Source organism: Chiloscyllium punctatum, chromosome 9, assembly GCF_047496795.1.
Source record: "Chiloscyllium punctatum isolate Juve2018m chromosome 9, sChiPun1.3, whole genome shotgun sequence".
NCBI classification, from domain to species: Eukaryota; Metazoa; Chordata; class Chondrichthyes; order Orectolobiformes; family Hemiscylliidae; genus Chiloscyllium; species Chiloscyllium punctatum.
The window spans coordinates 54,234,825-54,254,692 of NC_092747.1; the positions used below are offsets into that span (position 1 = coordinate 54,234,825).

At 38.1% G+C, this 19,868-nt stretch overlaps 1 protein-coding gene across 5 annotated transcripts in view; it reads right to left on the reverse strand.

Moving 5' to 3' along the window:
- Window positions 1-19,868, reverse strand: part of LOC140481407 (GRIP and coiled-coil domain-containing protein 2) — a 68,574-nt gene that overhangs the window by 13,976 nt on the left and 34,730 nt on the right. For all 5 annotated transcript variants that reach the window (XM_072577550.1, XM_072577552.1, XM_072577553.1 and 2 more), the window contains 8 exons: window positions 16,292-16,456; window positions 15,002-15,106; window positions 12,651-12,813; window positions 10,743-10,843; window positions 9,978-10,055; window positions 5,451-5,588; window positions 4,033-4,154; window positions 1,237-1,413 (listed from right to left, as the gene is read on the reverse strand). In XM_072577550.1, coding sequence (XP_072433651.1) covers window positions 1,237-1,413; window positions 4,033-4,154; window positions 5,451-5,588; window positions 9,978-10,055; window positions 10,743-10,843; window positions 12,651-12,813; window positions 15,002-15,106; window positions 16,292-16,456 — 1,049 coding nt within the window. The remainder of the gene's footprint in view (window positions 1-1,236; window positions 1,414-4,032; window positions 4,155-5,450; window positions 5,589-9,977; window positions 10,056-10,742; window positions 10,844-12,650; window positions 12,814-15,001; window positions 15,107-16,291; window positions 16,457-19,868) is intronic.

The window sequence follows — 19,868 nt, forward strand, 5'->3', positions numbered from 1 at the left end:
GTAGCATATTTGTAAGTCTGGAGTTTAGTAAAGTTATCTGTTGTATGGGTGGGTACTTCATTAGTCAAACAGCATAAAATCCATAAAGGGTAAAAATCTTAACCAAGCATCTCAATTTGATTTATGATCTGAATTACAGTGAACTAACTGCCCTCAAACAGAAATTATTCTTTACACGTGCAAGCTTACATGTAAACAATAATACATATTCCTGAATGAGATCACATTTACAAATTATATTTCTGTAACACAATTACTTTGTGGTGTTCTGATTTGTATAACAGAAGTTGCTGATGTTTTGAGATAAATAAATCATTAAATGGTCCATTGTACTTCAACTAAAAGCAGACTATTCATATGCAAAGATTATTAGACTTTTAATTATAGTGGAATAAAATGGGCGACGTCAAAATGTATTGAAAATTAGTTTCATGAAGCAGATCTGAACATTTAATAAAAACCTGAAAAAAACTGCAGATACTCAAAATCTGAAACAAAAAACAGAGCTTGCTGGAAAATCTCAGCAGGTCTAGCAGCATCTGTGGACAGAAATCAGAGTTAACATTTTGGGTCCGGTGACCCTTTAAGGGTTAACATTTCAGGTCACACTGTGATTTCTCTCCACAGATGCTACCAGACCTGTCGTCATTTTCCAGCAATTTCTGATCTTGTTTCTGAAAACATGTAATATTTGCTTTGTGAACAGCAAAATTCAGAGAGCACCTCTAATTTATTTACATCAAGTATGTGAAAATAGCCAGTATTCTTTACGAAGAAATTTCAATCAACATCTTAAAAGTCTTGAATGACAGGACCACAATGCTTAAAACCATCTCTTGGTGTGCCAATTTGCAGAACTATAACTTTGATGCAACTCCAGATTTATCAGGTATGTACCTACTTAACATTCATCTCATATCAAATATGCAAAAACATCAATTTGTTTTCCAGGTTAAAAAATGGATGTTGTCAAAATTTCTGTTCTGAATGATACTAATGGAAAAATGTCTGGCTTATAGGGTGTAGAAAAAATGCAATATCATAATAATACATTAGATATTTGTTATATCACGTGGCAACAGTACAAATAAAATTTTAACAGTATAAACTTCAAGTTAGTCAAACTAATTCACCAAGAGATTGCTTTTAAGAAAATGAATTATAGCACTTATAACCAATTAAGGCTATCTTCTGCTGTTGGTTTTAGAAGCTCGAAAAAGCAAAAAGAAAACATACTTTTCTCGAATCTCAGCCTCCTTGGACACAGTTTCTTGGAGAATCTTGTTATGCCGTTCCAGCAGCAGGTCATGCTCCAATTGTACAGCCTGTAACTCACCCGCATTGGCTTGTAGACTGCAATGAGTCTCCTGTAACTTTGCCTTCAGCTGATCAACCACCTTTTGAAGCTGTTCCCTAAAATGACAAAATGTATACATTCATTCAGCACAACTGTGCTTTTAGCACGTCAGTGGATGTTAATGACCAAACAACCCCATAGTGCATGCAATGTAATTTCACAAAGGAGGAATGAGTTAGATTTTTATTTTTTGTTTGGTTAGCGATTGCAGTGGGGGCTGCTTCAAAATGGCAACACGTTAATCGAATAGAGAAAAACTGACACCAGAGTTTTATTCCCCAACAAGTACAAACTAGTTAAGGGCAAGAACTGGCTATTCAGCCCATTACAACTTAGCCTTTGAACATCTTAAACTTCTTTAAAATACACGTTCAATTGAACAAATTGTTGTTCCATATTGGCTTGAATGAGTCATTTTAGAGGAAAATAATAAAAATAAACATGTTATTCCAAATGATTTCACTCTTTGAAAATTTTAAAAACTTTTAAAATTACTTTAAGTACATTTATCTTCTCTGATCTTACTGGTCAAATTCGCCTTTATGTAATATTCTATGTCCAACTTCTATGCTTACCTTGATACCCTTCCTACATACATGATAACCTTCGGCACTATACTATTTAACAAACATTTATTTCAATATTTCTCTTGAAAAGTAGTTATTCTTTGTTGCCCTTTCAGCGGACCCAACCCAATGCAATTTTGTTGATGTAGCAAATTCAACATTTTAAAAAATCATAAATACACTCTGACATTACGTTACTTTAAAACAATCTTTGACTTAACATAATTCAACTATATACCCCAACATGCCACTTACTTTACATTTGTCAATTTTTAAAAATTAATCTGCAGAATGTGGGTGTTGCAGAGCTTATTGTCTATTCCTTATTATCCTGCAGAAAGTAGTGACGTAAGTACAGTCTTGAACTGCTGAGGTGCACATATTGTAGGTACACTCAAGTCAGTTAGGAAAGGAGCTCCTAATTTTGACATAACTATTCTAACAGAACAATAATATAGTTCGAAGTCAGGATGGTGTGGGAATTCAAGCAGAACTTCCAGATAGTAGTGCTCCTATCTATTTGCTGCCCTTACCCTTTGAGGTGATAGAAGTTGCAGATTTGAAAGGTAATGTTTAAAGAGCACTGGAGAGTTAGTGCACACTGCTGCTAACCATAACCATGCATTGGTGTTGCAGGAAGTAAATATTAATGGTTCCGAATGGGTTAGCAGTCAAACAGAATACTTTTTTTGGATTGTGTCAAACTTCTTGAGTATTGTTGGAGCTGCACTCATCCAAAAAAAGTGGAGAGTAGTCCATCACACTCTTTCCTGGTGCCTTCTATGTTATGCGCAAGCTTTATGGAATTAGGTGGTAAGCTAATTGCCACAAAATTCAGTATCTAACCTGTTCTTATTTCCACAGTATTGATACAGCTAGTAGAATTCAACTGATGGCTTCAATGTCTGAGGGTTCGCAAATGGTGTTAAACATATGGCCAACAGCAGTGAAGTGGCAAAAAGGCTTCGCCTAAGGCACTACCCTGAAGAACTTCTGCAATCATGTCTTGTGGCTGAGATCGCTGATCTCCAACAACCACAACATCTTCCTTTATATGAGGTTTGAACCCAAACAGCCATGGGTACTGATGATATCACAATTTCTGATGAAGTCCCTTCTCCCTTTGTAGAATCTTCTATACCCTCTCCATGACGTCCTGTGTTCTGACATCAGAGGGGCAAAACAATTTTCGGATTCATGATAATTGCTGCACAAATACCTGTATGTTCATGAAATATGAATTTTCTACTCTTTCCTGTTGCCTCCTGTGCATTCCTTTACCAGTGCTATTAGTGTCAGGACTACATTTCTTCACGGTGTCAGCTCCGAAGCTAAGAACTGGTTTGACAGCAGCACATGTATAAATATATCTGCACCTCCTGCCTCTTCTTACTTTTCAGGTAGCCACCCATCTACTGCCCTTAATATAGATACTTATGGGGTGACCTACTCTTGGAATATAAGATCCAGGAAATTCACATCCTTTCTGATGTTCACAGTGACTTGCGGTCAAATGGTGCAGACACTTCAGACGGACTTGACCCCTTGCCCTCAGCCCCAAGATCTATTAGGCATTCAGAAATTCTCACATTGTGTAGGAGTTACAAATCACACAACACCAGGTTATAGTCCAACAGGTTTAATTGGAAACACTAACTTTCGGAATGTCGCTCCTTCATCAGGTGGTTGGCACCTGAGGAAGGAGCGGCACTCCAAAAGCTAGTGCTTCCAATTGAGCCTTTTGGACTATAACCTGATGTTGTGAGACTTGTAACTTTGTACACCCCAGCCCAACACCGACATCTCCAAATCATGTGTGGGTGTTGTAAGAAACAGGGCTCATAAAAAAAATATATATTTCCTGTTTAAGGATCCAGTTAATACTTTGTATTTACTGTTACTATTTACCCTGATTGAAAGAGTATTCATTTAACTAGTTAAGCCATAAACTGAATATAGTATTTAACAGTTTTCTGATCCTCCTTAAACCACTAATTTTAAATAAGTGTGAAATCATGACTAAACTTAGAGTAAATTTTACAAGTCAAAAAAAAAATCGCACTAAGAGATGCTGTATTGAGGGACATTATCTCAGGCTCTGTAACTCACTTTTCTTCCTGGGTCAAGTCATGTTCATTCTGAGCAACCGATCGGCTCTTCTGCTGTTTTAGGACATTATGTACACGAACTTTGTAACTTTCAAAATCCATTACAGTTGCAGCCTGTTCAGACTGTAAAAGAACAAGAAATCACTTTGGTGCAAGTATGCAATTTCAAAAGAATGAATTTTCTAGCATTTATAAGTAATTTTCAGAAATAATTCTCACTGTTTTTCTTTTTATTCTAATGAAGATTAATTAAATTTTGGTGACTCAAATGGCCTTTCATTCTCCATACAGCATTTCCATCCACCACCCTAACCCTTATACTAACCTTTACCCCATACTTATCACCCTTTTTTGTTACCAATTCATACCCCTCAACCTACCACCTTTTGCCCTACTCCCCATGTCAACTAACTAAATACTCAACATGGCATAGCATCAGGAGCCATACTGACATTAAATAAAATTGTATATCTATTGATGATATAATTACATAATTACAACATAAATTTTAAAAAAACATTGAATACATTGAAAGTCCTTCAACTAAAACCAATCTCTTATCAATAGAAACATTTGCATTCTAAGTTGTTTGATCACGTTGGCAGCTTGATAGTTGTTTTAATAGTTTTGACAGGCCCAGTGGGTTTGTGCACATTTTAAGCACATTGCTGCCTCACTTTTCACAATCCCATAGAATGCCAAAGGCAAATCCCACCCCATTCACCTGGCATACTTACTTCTAGTCTGGCCCCACCAACATATGATCTGCTTTGCTCCAGGGCTCTAGACATTGGGTGTACATGATCCCATTTAAATAGGGACAGTTGGTCATTTACATAGCCAGTTGGCTCAGGAACCACATGGGAGAAGCCCAGGACGTGAAAACTTGGCCCCGTGAACATCGAAAATGAACTATGTAGCATGAAACTTTGATTTGTGGGCATTTTTGGTATTTTTGTGTGTGATGGAAAAACCTTCTGTCATTACAAAAACCCGAGCCAGTGTCTTTAACAGGAATTGTTCATTTTTCATTGATTAATTTTCCTAAATACAATTTAAATCTTCTCATAAGGTGTCTCTTTTCCTATTCTCAGTAACCAACTTGAAAATCACAGCACATTAACTTCAAAACGTTGGATAACTAGGGTGCTAAACTTGAATGAAAATCCATCGACCTTTACAATTTAAGTTTTGCATCAAATAATCCTCTATAGTAACTACAGGCAAATCAGAAGCTGAGAATCGACCAATAGTTATGGATATGGGCACTTGATTATATGCCAGAGGCAGAAAAAAGGCTGTATTTATTTTTCAAATTGAAACTGTAGTCACCTGATTTCTGAAAAGAAACATTTAAATTTATTCTACATTTCAACAAAGATTGTATTTTGAATTTGTTTCGTGTACTCCAGACTATACCTTAGCAACATTACACTCTTCCTGAAGAGCAGCTATCTTCTGTGTAAATGCATTCACTCTCCGATGATTCTGCTCATTTGTTTGCCGCAATTGTTCCTGAAGCTTGTGGTTTTCAGCGATTAACTCTGCCACTTGAATCTGTAACATTTAACAATAATTTCTCAATTATGAATTCTCCAAAAAAAATCTTAATATTTTATAACTACTGCCTTGGTATTTTGAATTACAAGCACACAGAGGAACTTAAAAAAAAAATCACATTTTAATCAAGAGTCACGACATTAATTACACTGATTAAATTTAAAAAATGTAAATTTTTGTTTGAGAAAGAATTGTTATCCTAAAGATTAGAGTTTTATTGTTGGATTGATTTTCCAGAGTCAAAGCCTGAAAGGTGCAGAATTTGCTGGCATCTTCTGGAGTATAGGAGAAGAGTCAAATGATGAAGAATTTTCATTTCTATTTAGTGATGCTTACTAAGACTGCATAAATATGGATATTGGATAACAGTATACAGAGGATCCTTGATTATCCGAATATCAATTATCCAAATATCAGATTATCCGAAGAGATCTCTAGGTCCCAATAGAAACATTACATCAAAGACGTGTTTCCAACAGTGATCGTGTCTTTTGTTTACAATAATTAAACAGGCACCGAGTCCAAATGACTGACCTCCAGCCCTCTCTCTCTCTCTCTCTCACATTTTCCCTGGAGTTCCACAGAGGGTGTCCCCTAAACTCCCCCTTCCCCAGATAATCTCTCCCAAATTGTCCTGTGCAGGTAAAGGTGAAGCCTGTCAAAAAATTGCACTAAAAGGTTGTGTGTGGCTACGTGTGTGCACGTGCACTATTTGGAGACTTACCCCAAAAAGGCAACAGCAGCAGTCTTGTTGTCGGTGTCCAATCCGGCTGCAACGGAGAGGGTGGGTGAGGGTCGGAGGTGATGTTGGACGGGGTTGGGGGACGGGGTTGGAGGCCAGGTGGGGGTGGGGGGGGCAGCGTTGAACAGGGTTAGGGGGAGGTGTTGGACAGGGTTTGGGGGGCAGTATTGGATGGGGTTGCGGGCAGGCAGGGGGCGGTGTTGAATAGCTTTGGGGGTGTGGGCGGGGGGCGGTTTTGGATGGGGTTGGAGGGCAGGCAGTGTTGGACGGGGGGGGCTTGTGTGCAATGTGCTGTTGCCTCGTCTCCTGAATGGGGAGCAGACGTAAACTCCAAGCCCCAGAGGAAAGGCATTTAATCGATTATCCGAATGAAATAGTGCCCGCCCATCTCGTTCAGATAATCGAGGGTCCTCTGTACTTGATTTTATTGAAATGCCACTTCCAGAGTAATTCTTTTGTTATGGGACATTGCTGGTGAGGCAGTATTTATTTTCCATCCATGGTTTCCTCACCTAGTTTCACTCTTGATTAGCTACAATACATTGGCTTGCATTGTTCCTGTAAAGAACAGTTAAAAGTTGGTTCAATGTTATGTAACAAATTCATATGCAGGCAAAACTGGGCTGCTATGACAGGTTTTCTGACAGAAAAAACTTTGACCCTACCACCTTTGCAAATTAGCAGCCCATTTCTAAAGTCTTACTGCTCTCCAAAATATTCCAACACATTGTCGCCTTCTAAATCCATTCCCATCTTTCCAGGAACTTCATGTATGAATTTATACAATCAGGTTAGCGTCCTTGCCACAATACTAAAACAACTCTCATTAAAGTCACAATAAAATCCTATACAAAGGTAAACTATGTTCTTTACTTGTCCACAGTTTTTGATACAGTTAACCACACCATCCCCCCTGCAAAGCTTCTTCACGATCATCAGCTGAGTGGACCTGCTCTCACCTGGCTCCATTCTTATTAAACAAAACATAGCCAGGGAATTAGTTACAATTTTCTCTCCTTACTCCTGCACTGTTCTCTCTGACACCACTCCACCAAAGATGATCTTTTCTTGGCCCCTTTCTATTTATTAACTACATGCTGCCTTTTGATGATAATATCTGAAGGATTTTTGTCTGTGCAGAAGTCCAACACAATCTCATCACCAACTTTCTCACTCCTCCACTATTGCTAAAATTATTAGATTGCTTATCCAATATCCAACACTGGATGAGCAAGGATTTCTGCCAATTAAATATCAGACAGATTAAAATCATTGTTGTCATTCCTGCTCCAAACTCTGTTCCCCAACTATTGACACCATCCTGCTCTCTGGACAGCAATCTGCAGTTAAGCCAGTCTGTTAATATCATTGGTCATCACATTTGATCCACAAGTCCCTGTCCAGAATTTCAATGACAACATTACCTCTGCTGACAATCAAAGCTGTGACCATATTTTATGACTCCTTGCAATGACAGCTTCAGCCCCATTAAGATAGGATGTGTCAGATGGCTGTTGGTTCTTCCTATTACTGTCTTAAGAGCAATGGCCACTGCTAGAACAGCAAGAGGCCCCAGAGCAACAACCAACCAGGAAGCCCAAAGTGGGATCGGAATAACCAAGGTCTTTCATGCAGGTCCTTATAAGAACATGGTGCTCAGCATTTCAGTCCACAAAGAGATCTTAACCCCAGAATCCACAGACATGACACCAGGGTATCAGGGATATAGCGAGGTACCCATCAGCTACCCATAAATTCTCAAAGCACCCCTCACCAGACTACCCAGTTTTAAGTAACCGCTACTTTGTTGTACTGCAAACAGCATGCTGACACAGTTGGCCAATGGAATAATGGCAAATAACAAAATCTGTATAACCAGAAAATAATTCAGTAATGATTGGTTGCGATAAGAAACTTTAGAACAATGGATCTCTACTCCTGTATGAGTTTTGGACTTTAGATCAATTCACATCAAACAATGACAAACACCATGTTCTACATGTTTTATCATTAGCAGCTTGATTTTAACCCAGTAATTCCTCAAAGAAAACAAAGTTCTATTTCTTCCATGTAATATTTGGACCACATGAGCCAGGCAAGAATTATCTCCAACAAGGGAGAAACTAATCATCATCCTGTGATATTAAATGGTATTATCTTTGCTGAATTCCCATTATTAGCATTCAGGGGATTGTCACTGATTGGAAACTGGACTGGGCTAGCCATATAAATACTGTGGCTAAGAACATATCAGATGCTTGGAAGCTGGCAGTAACTAACTCACCTCCTGAAACTTCAAAGCCTGTCCACCATCTGCAAGGCACAAATCAAGAGTATGACACTATCTAGGACAAAGCAGCTCACTTGATTGGCAGCACATTCACAAAGGGAGTCAGTGAGGTCTGCAGATGCCAGAGATCAGAGTTGAGAGTGTGTCCTGATGAAGGGCTCCAGCCTGAAACGTCGATTTTCCTGCTCCTTGGATACTGTTTGACCTGTTGTGCTTTTCCAGCAACATATTCTCAGCACATTCACAAAAGTTCACCGCTTCCAGCACTGTTGCGCAGTAGCAGCAGAGTGTACCACCTTCAAGATGAAACTTATCAAGGCTTCTTAGATAGCATCTTCCAACCTGCAACCACTTCCATCTATAAAAGGGCAGCAGATACATGGGAACACCACCACCTGCAGGCTCCCCTCCAAGTCTTTCATCATCCTGACTTGGAAATACACATCCCTATTCCTTCAGCATCGCGAGGACAAGATCCTGAAACTCCTTCTATCCCCTTCCACCCTTCCCCAACCTCCTTATAGCACTGTGGGTAAACCTTTTAAAAATGGACCGTAGCTCACCACCATCTTGAAGGCATCTAGAAATGGGCAATAAATGCTGGACCAGCCAGTGACACCTACATCCCATGAATGAACAAAAAAAAGTAGGTCTCTGCACAATCACCTTTTGTTTTATTTAGTATTTTAATCCAATGCATAAATTATATGCAACTTCTATGTTTCCTGCCTTGTATAATAATAGCATGTACTGCAATGTAGTAAAGCATTTGTTGAAGTTTAAAGATACAGTATCCAAAAGACTGTCAGCCAAGCTTCATTATGAACACCAAATTAACTGCTGGGCAAGGCTTCCTGCCGTGAATCCATGCCAACTGCCTTTGTCACACATCTCATTAGGTGTTTTATTTTGTTCTTTTTCCAAGGCCTTTAGCCATAACAGATCTGCAATTCTCTGGATTATTTGTTTTCCGTTGTATTAAAAAAATTAAAAACAAGGAACAGCCTTAATATCAAACAATAACAAAAAGAACTGTACAAATATCAGCACACAGAAGTTCAAAGTTATTCACACTTCCCGAGTCCTTGGTGAATCCTGAAACAGATCAACCAAAAAGGCCAAACTCGTTAATATTCAACATTTTCAAAGGCACCAGCGTGGGTATATGAACAGGAAGGGTTGAGACGGATATGGGCCAAGTGCTGACAAATGGGACTTGATTAGGTTAGGATATCTGGTTGGCATGGACGAGTTGGACCAAAAGGTCTGTTTCCGTGCTGTATGTATCTATTACAAACTTTTTTCAAATAATGTATTTCAAACAATTGAGTTAAAAATCACAGATTAGAGGTACCTTGTAATTTTCCACTTGCTGCTGGTGTGCTTCAAGTTCTCCCTTGATAGCAGCTTGGACAGCTAATTGCTCTCCTTCCTGAAAACATAAAATCATGTCAATTCTAAAGCTGTCTGCCAGACACTGGTCAAATTTAGGAGATAAATTATATTTCGATCAGTAAGCATCTAGTAAAGTCTGCATAATATTCTGCATTATTGCAATTGATATTCTGCATTATTTCATTGATCACAAAATCTGGTGGAAACCTCTTTCTATCAATTCCTCCCCACAACCTGCTCAAGTTTTTTCAATTTTTTTTTAACACAAAGGGAAACTGCTGATGCAGAATAAGTGGACAACTTGAATATGTTCAAGTATTTTGGAATTATGATTTAATTGAAAAGCAAAATGTTTGTTGCCATTTTTTTCCCTTTGGTTCTTTTTAGTGTTTTGTTATCCTTTGCTGATCTCTCACCTTCCCCTCACTCTTCTGCAAGACTAGTCTTGATTTCTTTCAAACACCCCTTTTAAATAAAAATAAAATCAATATTTAAGAAAGAATCCCCTTAGAACTGTAGATATTTTAAATCTCACAAACATTTGTCACAACTAGGTCTCACTACAGAGAAGTGAGTGTCATTTCCTGAACTATGACTGACAGGAAATGAATATGCCATTTATACATTGTACTCAATTATGAATACATTTTCATAACATTAATATCTATATTCAAAATATATTTGCAGTGATTAAGATAATTTTGGACTTATTCATGTTACTCACAGCTCTCTTTGAATCCGTAAGCTCCTTCTTAGTTTTCACTAGGATTTGTTTCATCTTGGTATTTTTCTCTTTGTACTCCTCCAAAGCTAAATGAAGAGATTCTGTAACATAACCATATAAACAGGTTATTTTTCTTACAGGGTAGTGTTACAAAATCTGTTGAAAAGATTGATACAGAATTTAAATTAAACAACAATTTATTTACTATATATTTATGTAATATAATTTCAAGTTAAGAGAAGCTTTGGATTAAACTATACATCTACTGTCAAATTACATATACAATACATCTTAGCATCTTTCTTAAATAAAACAATATTCTAGACTTTGCTAAAGTCTATCATGTCTAACTCCTTAAATGTTTTGTAGGTTTCAATGAGATCAGCTCCAACTTTTCAAATCACCAAAGAACAGAGTTCTGGTCTGCCCAATCTCTCTTCATCCTGCAATCCCTAAAACCAATTTGGTTAACTCCACCTAAGCCAGTAATATCTTTTTTAAGAACAGGAGATCAAAACTGCACATACTACTGAAAATGTAATCCAAACAAGCTCCCATACAATTGAAGCTACTCTTATAATCTCATCCTTTTGCAATAAAGGGTAACATTCAATTTGTCTTCCTAATATCTTGCTGCACCCGTGTCAGCACGAGCTTACAAAAAACATTTGAAAAGGCGTCCAAGTTATAGCTAATGGATAAAAGTGACATTGGAAACAGGGATACAAAGTAGGCTGCATAACAAGAAACAGGAAGTAATGGAAAATGGCTGTTTCTTGTACTGAAGTAACGTATAAAGCTAGGTTCCCTCAAGATCCACTGCTTTTCTTGATCAATATTAATGACATTGAACTAGTGTCCTGCACATCATTTCAAACTTGGGGGTTTCGTGAATTCCGTGGTGATCATGTTAGATTTCAAAGGTCAGCGATAGGCAAGTGAATGGATAGACATATAGAAGAAAACATCTAACACTGAGAAACGTAAAATGATATATTTTAGCAAGACAAATGAGGAAAGGCAATTTAAACTAAATTATACATTTCTAAAGGAGGTGCAGGAACAAAAGTTCCTGGAGTTACCCTTCTAGAAATCAGAGCAGGTAGCAGGGCAGGTTGAGAAAGCAAGAATTCAGTGGTTTCTGGGCTTTATAAATAAAGGCTGTGGTTAAAGGATCAGCCTCAATCTTAGTATTGTGTCTAATTCTGAACACTTTATTTGTGCAGGAATTGGACACAGTACAGAAATGATTCATAGAATGGTTCCAGGGATGACAGATGTCAGTTATGTGGACAGATTGAAGAAGTTGGGGATGTTCTCCTTAGAACAGGTTAAAAGGTGCTTTGAAAGATACATTCAAAATCATGAAAGGTCTGGATAGAGATTGCGAACAGTTTTATACGGTTGAACATGAGTACAATGATTTAAGATAACTGGCAAAAGAATCAAAGGCAGCACAATGAAAACCTTCTTAAAAAGTCGGAAGTAGTTAAGATCTGGAACACACTGCTTTTTTTAAAATTGCAGATGATTCAAATATGGTTTTCAAGTAGGAATTGCTTAATTGTATGAAGTGAAAAGACTTTTAGGGGTAAAAGCAAGGAAGTGGGAATAGTTGAGCTGATATTTCAGAGGTTGTCAGCATGGACATGACGGGTAAATTATGTTACAACCATTCTATAATTCTGAGGATATCATCGTGAAAAACAGCTGATTTTAATCACTTTACTAAGGACCACAATCTAGGAATGGCTAGTAAATGGCCGAGAACTGGGAAAGTATTCTACTATGTTTTACAAATGGAAACCAAAAGAAAATATAGGAATGTAGCAGTCATTCAAGATTTCTTGCTGCTTCCTGGTTTGATTAGCAAAAAAGTGTCCCAAGTACTCAAATTGCTGAACTTACTGATTTCACAATCCATCGTTTCTAGTTTCTGCTTGCATGATGTCATTTCATCTACCACTTCTACAATCCGGTTGTCCCGATCGGTAATTTTCTGGTTCAGTTCTTTCACAAGACGTTCATAGTCTGCAATCTCCATGTCCATCAGCGTGCTTTTTTGAGCATCCTAGTACCACATTTAGGACAGTAACTATTTAATTTGACTATGTGATTTCCACATTGCCTTTTAAGATTTCAAATGAAGCAAATGCACCAATGGTGATGTGAAACTGGATTTTTTTTCACAAGTAGATTTCAGCACATTATCTCGATGAACATTTTAGTGCAGCCTATGGGACTGCCATATTGCCACAGGTGTCATTTTGTGAATGAGGTATTAAATAGATGCACTACTTATCTGTTTACGCAGCTTAAAAGATCCAATTACAGTACTTGAAGAACAATAGTCACCCATTGCCTTAGCATTACACATTAGTTAATCAAAAGCACAAAAAGGACAAATTAAATAGACATCAAGTCTCTGTTTGTAGCACTCTTGCTTCCATATCAGAAGGCAGCAGACTCCAGTTTCATTTTATTACATGAGTGAATAAAACACTAGGGCTGACATTCCAGTGCTGTTCAGATGAAGCAGTATTGGAGGGGCTGACTTTCACTTGAGACATTTAATCAGGGCCCCATCTGCCCTCTTGCATAGGTATAAAAGATCCCACAAGGTATTTCAAAGGGGTGACATGGTGACCAGGTGGTTATCACTGCTGCCTCACAGCATCAGGGACCTGGATTCGATTCTAGCCTCAGGTTACTATCTGTGTGAAGTTTGCACATCCTCCCTATGTGGGTTTTCTTCAAGGGCTCTGGTTTCCTCCCACAGTCCAAAAATGTGTAGATTAGGTGGACTGACCATGCTAAATTGCTCAGAGTGTCAAGGGATGTGCAGGCTAGGTGGATTAGCAATGGGAAGTGCAGGATTACAGGATGGGGCAGGGAGGATCTTTGCAGGATGCCCTTTTGAGGGGTGGTGTGGGCTCCACGGTTTGAATGGCTTGCTTCCATACTGTAGGAATTCTATGAGGAGCAGGGCAAATTATGGCTGGAAGCCTGTCCAATATCTTGATCAACATCACAAATAGATGTCCTGGTTATGGTGGAAGCTTGGTCAATGAAAATGGACAACCATTTTTCCTGCAAAAGTACTTGATTGACGAAAACTGTGTATACCCCTAGATTATGGAAAGGATTGTCTAATTTCAAGTCTTCCTTTTCAGCTTAATTCATCTAATTTAACTGTCTACTTTAAAAAAAAGAGTTTCATCAACTGTGAGAACTCTTTTGGACATGAACTCTTTTGCCCGTTCCAGGAGTCAAGGGTTATGGGGTGCAGATAGAAAAATGGAGAGGAGGCCACAATCAAATCAGCCCATGATCTTGTGATTGGTGGGGCAGGCTTGAAGGAGTAGAAGTAGGCAGTTTGGTCCAAAGTACAATCCTCTTACATAAGTTCACATTCTTTTTGAAAAACATTCTCAGTTTAGTACACAAATTTAATTTGTACTTTTCCCCTGACATTTGACTTTCAACACAATGGTCAGAATATACATAATAATATTGGTAATGTTGAGTTAAGAGTTTTTAAAACAATGAAAATCACTTAGCTATTTATTTTATTCATATCAATTACACTCTATGCCACACATTTTGGACATTAACTAATTGTAATTTGTGACCGAGCAGGTGTATAGCTTTTAAATTGCACCAGATGCATCCCTTGGTTATAGCTAGCAACTGGATTACTTTCAAACATCTCTCAAGATCATCCTTTATGAGAAGGTGCAAACTAGACACTGTTCCAAGTCTAATAGGTTGAATGTTGAACATCGACCAAGCTTTTACTTCCTGTAGTTTCGGCCAAATTGCTTTTATAATCACATCAGTCCCAAACCTGTTTCGCCACTTAGTTTCATATTAAATGGTAACTAGCATGGTAGAGATTTGGGAAGCATGCACTTTTATTCTAAATCTATTTATCACTTTTGGGCATAATGACAGGGAACATCAGAGAACTGTATGCTGTAAAATGAAATCTAATTACCGGAGGCACTCAGGTAGCAAGTGTGGAGAAAGGAAATATGTTAATATGACTCAATTTACACACAAGCACAAACACATGATAACCATTGTTAACATTTACAATTATAAGTTTTGCGTGGCAACTCTACCTATGCACTTGCCCAGACATGTATAAAGCTGTCTCTGAAGTATGGCAGTTCAACTGCAGTCAAGCAAAGGCCAAATAATTAATATTTTGTCTATCTACTAAGAGCAATATATTTGTACCAATTGAAATTTCTTACCTTTCTTACAAGTTCCAGTTCCTGTGCTGTCTGCTGCAGCAGTTGTTTCTCATTTTGAAGTTGTTTTTTAAGTTCTTCAACATCTTTCAACAGTGCATGATTCTCCTGAAGAATACAGTTCTTTTTTTACTTACTCATTCACAGAATGTAGGTGTTACTGGCTAGCCAGCATTTAATCCCTATTCCTAACTGCCCTTGAAAAGGTGTTGGTGAACTAGCTACATATATGGTGTAGATAATCATAGAGCACAGAAACAGAATTTTCAGTCTAACTTGTCCATGCTGACCAAGTTTACCAAACTAAATTCATCCCACTTGTCTGTGTCTGGCCCATATACTTCTAAACCTTTACTTTCATGTACCTGTCCAAATGTCTTTTACGTGTTATAATTGTGTCAGCATCTATCAATTTCTCTGGCAATTCATTCCACATACAAACCACCTTCTGTGTGGAAAAAGTTGTCCCTCAGGTCCCCTTTAAGTCTTTTTCCTCTCACCTTAAAAATATGATATGAAGATGCAGGTGTTAGATTGGGGTGGACAAAGTCAGAAGTCATACGACACAAGGTTATAGCTTAACAGGTTTATTTGAAATCACAAGCTTTCGGAGCACTGTTCCTTCATCAAGTGAAGTGGAGGGAAGCACACAGGCACACAATTTATAACCTGTGAATTCGTGCTCTTCCATCCATGTCACCTGATGAAAGAGCAGTGCTCAGAAAGCTTGTGATTTTCAAACAAACTTGTTGGACAATAACATGGTGTCATGAGACTTATGACTTAAAAATATGCCCTCTAGTTTTGAATTCCCTACCCTAGGGAAAAGATCTTTGGTATTCACCTTATCTTTGCCCCTTATGATTTTATAAACATCTATAAGGTCACCCCTCAACCTCCTACACTTCAATGAAAGAAGTCTTAGCCCATTCAATCTCTCCTGACAACTCAAACCCTCCAGTCCTGGCAATATCCTTGTAATGATTATCTGAACCGTCCCCAATTTAATATCATCCTTCCTATAGCAGGACAATTAGAACTGTACACAGTACTCCAAAAAAGTGTCCTCATCAACATCTTGTACAACTGCAACATGACGTCCCAACTCCTATGTTCAAATGGTCTGAGCAATGAAGGCATATGCGCTAATGCCTTCTTAACCATCCTGTCTATCGGAGATATATTTTACTTACATAAATAAGTTGAAAAAGTAAATGAAAAACGAGAAAACATGAGAAATTCCAGAAAATTCATTTAAAAACAGAGCACGCATCTCTATGATGAATCCATTACCTTGGAAACCTGCTCCTTGAGAAGTTTTAAGGCCTCAAGCTCCTTTTCAACAGCATTCTTTGCTTTCTCAGATTCTAAAACTTTTGCTTCCAGCTGTTTTACATTTGACTGCAGCGTTCCCAAATGAGCAAACATATCTTCCTTATCTGAAGCCAATTGTTTATGCTGAAAGGAAAATATTAGAAATATAACTATAGATTAATCCAGAGAAGTTATAAGAACAAAGAACAATACAACACAGGAGCAGGTCCTTCCGCCCGCCAAGGCTATGCCACCACATTTTGCTTTTCCATACTAAAAGTATCTTCATTTACAGGATCCATAACTCTCTATTCCCATCCTATTCATATATTCATCCAGTTGCTTTTTGAATGCTGCAATTGTATCTGCTTTCACGACCTCCTCTGGCAACACGTTCCAGGCACTCACCACGCTTTGTATGAAAACTTGCCTCGCATATCTCTTTTAAACTTCCCTCTTGCACCTCGAACCTGTGTCCCCTAGCAATTGACCCCTCCACCCTGGGAAAAAGCCTCATTCTTTCCACTTTATCCATGCCATTCACCACAATCTTATAAACTTCTATTAGGTCGCCCTTCAACCTTCCAGTGAAATCAAACCCAGTCTATCCAACCTTTCTTCGTAGCTAAAATTCCCCATACCAGGCAACATCCTGGTAAACATTTTCCATACCCTCTCCAAAGCATCCACACCCTTCTGATAGTGTGGTGACTACAACTGTATGCAATATTCCAAGTATGGCCTAACTAAACTTTTAGATCCCTCCACATATCAATTCTCTTCAGAATTCTGCCGTTCCTGTATAATTTCCAACTGTACTTGACCTTCCAAAATGCATCATATTTGTCTGGATTAAATTCCATCTGCCATTTTTCTGCCCATGTCTCCAAATAATCTTTATCTTGCTATATCCTCTCATAATCCTCCTCACTATCCTTAATCCACCAATCTTTGAACCGTCTGCAAACTTACTAAGCAGACCAGGTTTTCCTCCATAACATTTATGTAGACCACAAAAAGCAGAAGTCTCAGGACAGATCCCTGTGAAAGACCACAAGTCACAACCCTCCATTCCGAAAAGCATCCTTCCACCTTGACCTTGTCTCCAATGACAGGGCCAGCTTTGCATCCATCTTGCCAGCTCACCCTGATACCATGTGACTTCACCTTTTGTATCAGTCTGCCATGAGGAACCTTATCAAAGGCTTTACTGAAGTCCATAGAGACAACATCACCTGCTTTTCCTTCAATCATCATCGCCACCTCCTTAAAATACACAATCAAGGTAGTGAGGCACGGCCTCCTTCACACAAAACTATGCCAACAACCGCTAATAAGTCAATTTGCATCTAAATACGTATACATCTTGTTCCTGAGAATCTTTTCCAATAATTTCCATACCACTGATGAGAGACTCACGGGTCTGTAATTTCCTGGATTATCCCTGCTACTCTTCTTAAACAATGAGATAACATTGGCTATTGTCCAATCCTCTGGGACCTCACCTGTGGCCAAAAAGGATACAAAGATCTCTGTCAATGCTCCAGCAATTGTTCTCTTGTCTCCCTCAACATTCTAGGATAGATACCATCAGGACCTGGGGACTTAACAACCTTAATACTTTTTAAGATGGACAACACCTCTTCCTTTTTAATAGCAACTTTGCTTAAAAATGTGTCCCTCCAATAAATCTTTCTCTTTTCTGAATACCTACACAAAACATTCATTTAGGACCTCATCTACGTCTTCTGGTTCCACACATAGATTCTCTCCTTTGTCCTAGAATGGGCCAACCCTTTTTCTGGCTACCCTCTTGCTTTTTATATATGGACAAAAAGCCTTGGGATTGTCCTTAATCCTGTTTGCTAATGACTTTTCATTACTCCTTTTAGCCCTTCTAATTCCTTGTTTAAGTACTTTCCTATTTTCCTTATATATTTCAAGGGTTTCATCAGTTCCCATCCTCCTGGACCTTATGTATGCTTCCCCTTTCTTTCTGACCAAGTTCATAACGTCCCTGGTCATCCAAGGTTCACGTAATTTGCCATGCCTATCCTTCACTCTCACAGGACCGTGTTGCTCTTGAACTTGCCATTTGTAATACTCCCACTTATTTTTCCACTTTGCAGCCAAAATATCTAATTCAAGTAGCAATTTATGCACTGAATTAAATAAGGAAGTCTTAAATCAAATCAACGTCATCTTTCAATGCTGTCTAATATAACTGTTATTTCAAAGAAACTCGATTTGTCCAGTTTTTTTGTATTAAGTATTAAGTGAACAGAAGTGTAAAAATAAATCTATAGATGAGGGTCATTTGGAAGGATTAAAATGCACTGGTGATCTTTCTGATCTGGAGTCATCTTGAGTTGCATATCATAGCTTCAAACTTCAGTCAAGAAGGGTTGTATGATATTTTGTTTCTCTTACCCACAAAGTAGTACTAGAGCATCCACATAATTTACTGAGTTTACCTAATTTACTGATATTCCTTGCAGTAACAGAAGATACTATTTAGACAAGGATGAAAATCAATTTGTTGCACGGCAGGATTCTTTTTGTTTGGCAAAGTGGCCTTGAAAATCCTAATAATGGACAATATTTTCATATCATATGCCATAATACCAGAAAAAAAATGTCTCCCTCATCATTTCAAACATTTATAAATTACTGTGACTTAAATTAAAAATTGGAAGAAATTAATTATTGTGACCAATGGTGAATTTGCTATTTTCCAAACAATACTAAATCTGTTGAAATTGCAGTTACGTGGCATACACTCCCAATCAAAGCATGGATTTTAAAGAAGAAATGAGGGATCCTTTTCATAACACAAGCCTTATGTCATAGGTTTAGGGAGGCTGCTCTGCACAACCTGCTACCTATGTGTAAGAGAAACAAAACAATGAACTGCCCACCTCCCTAAAGTTTAGAGGTCATATAATCCAGCTCTTGAAAAGATCATTCCAGAAACATCACTTTGTCTACCTTAATTCAGTTTCACATCCTTTTCAGAAAGGTTATCTTAACTGCATGTCTATTTACTCAAAAATAAAAACAAAATGTATCTACAAACAAGAATGAGACTGAGTTTCAACCTTCATTTCACTCTATAAGCTTAAGCAACAGTAAGATACTCACCCTCTAAAACAAAAAAACCAAAGAACTGGGAACTGGCAAAAGCTGCATAGTTTATTCCTGATATCGAGATGGAATTATATAATAAATTTTGACATCCTACTATTCACCCGTTAACTAGAATTCCTATAGTGTGGAAACAGGTCAGTTAGCCCAACAAATCCACACAGGCACTCTGAAGAGTAACCCACCCAGACCCATTCCCCTTCCCTATTACTCTATAGTAGATATATATTATACTATAATACTCTATATTGCCCCTGACTAATGCACCTAACCAACACATCCCTGGATTCTACAGGCAATTTAGCATGGCCAATTCACCTAACCAGCACATCTTTGGACTGTGGAAGGAAACCGGAGCACCTGGAGGAAACTCATGCAGACACAGGGAGAATGTGCAAACTCCACACAGACA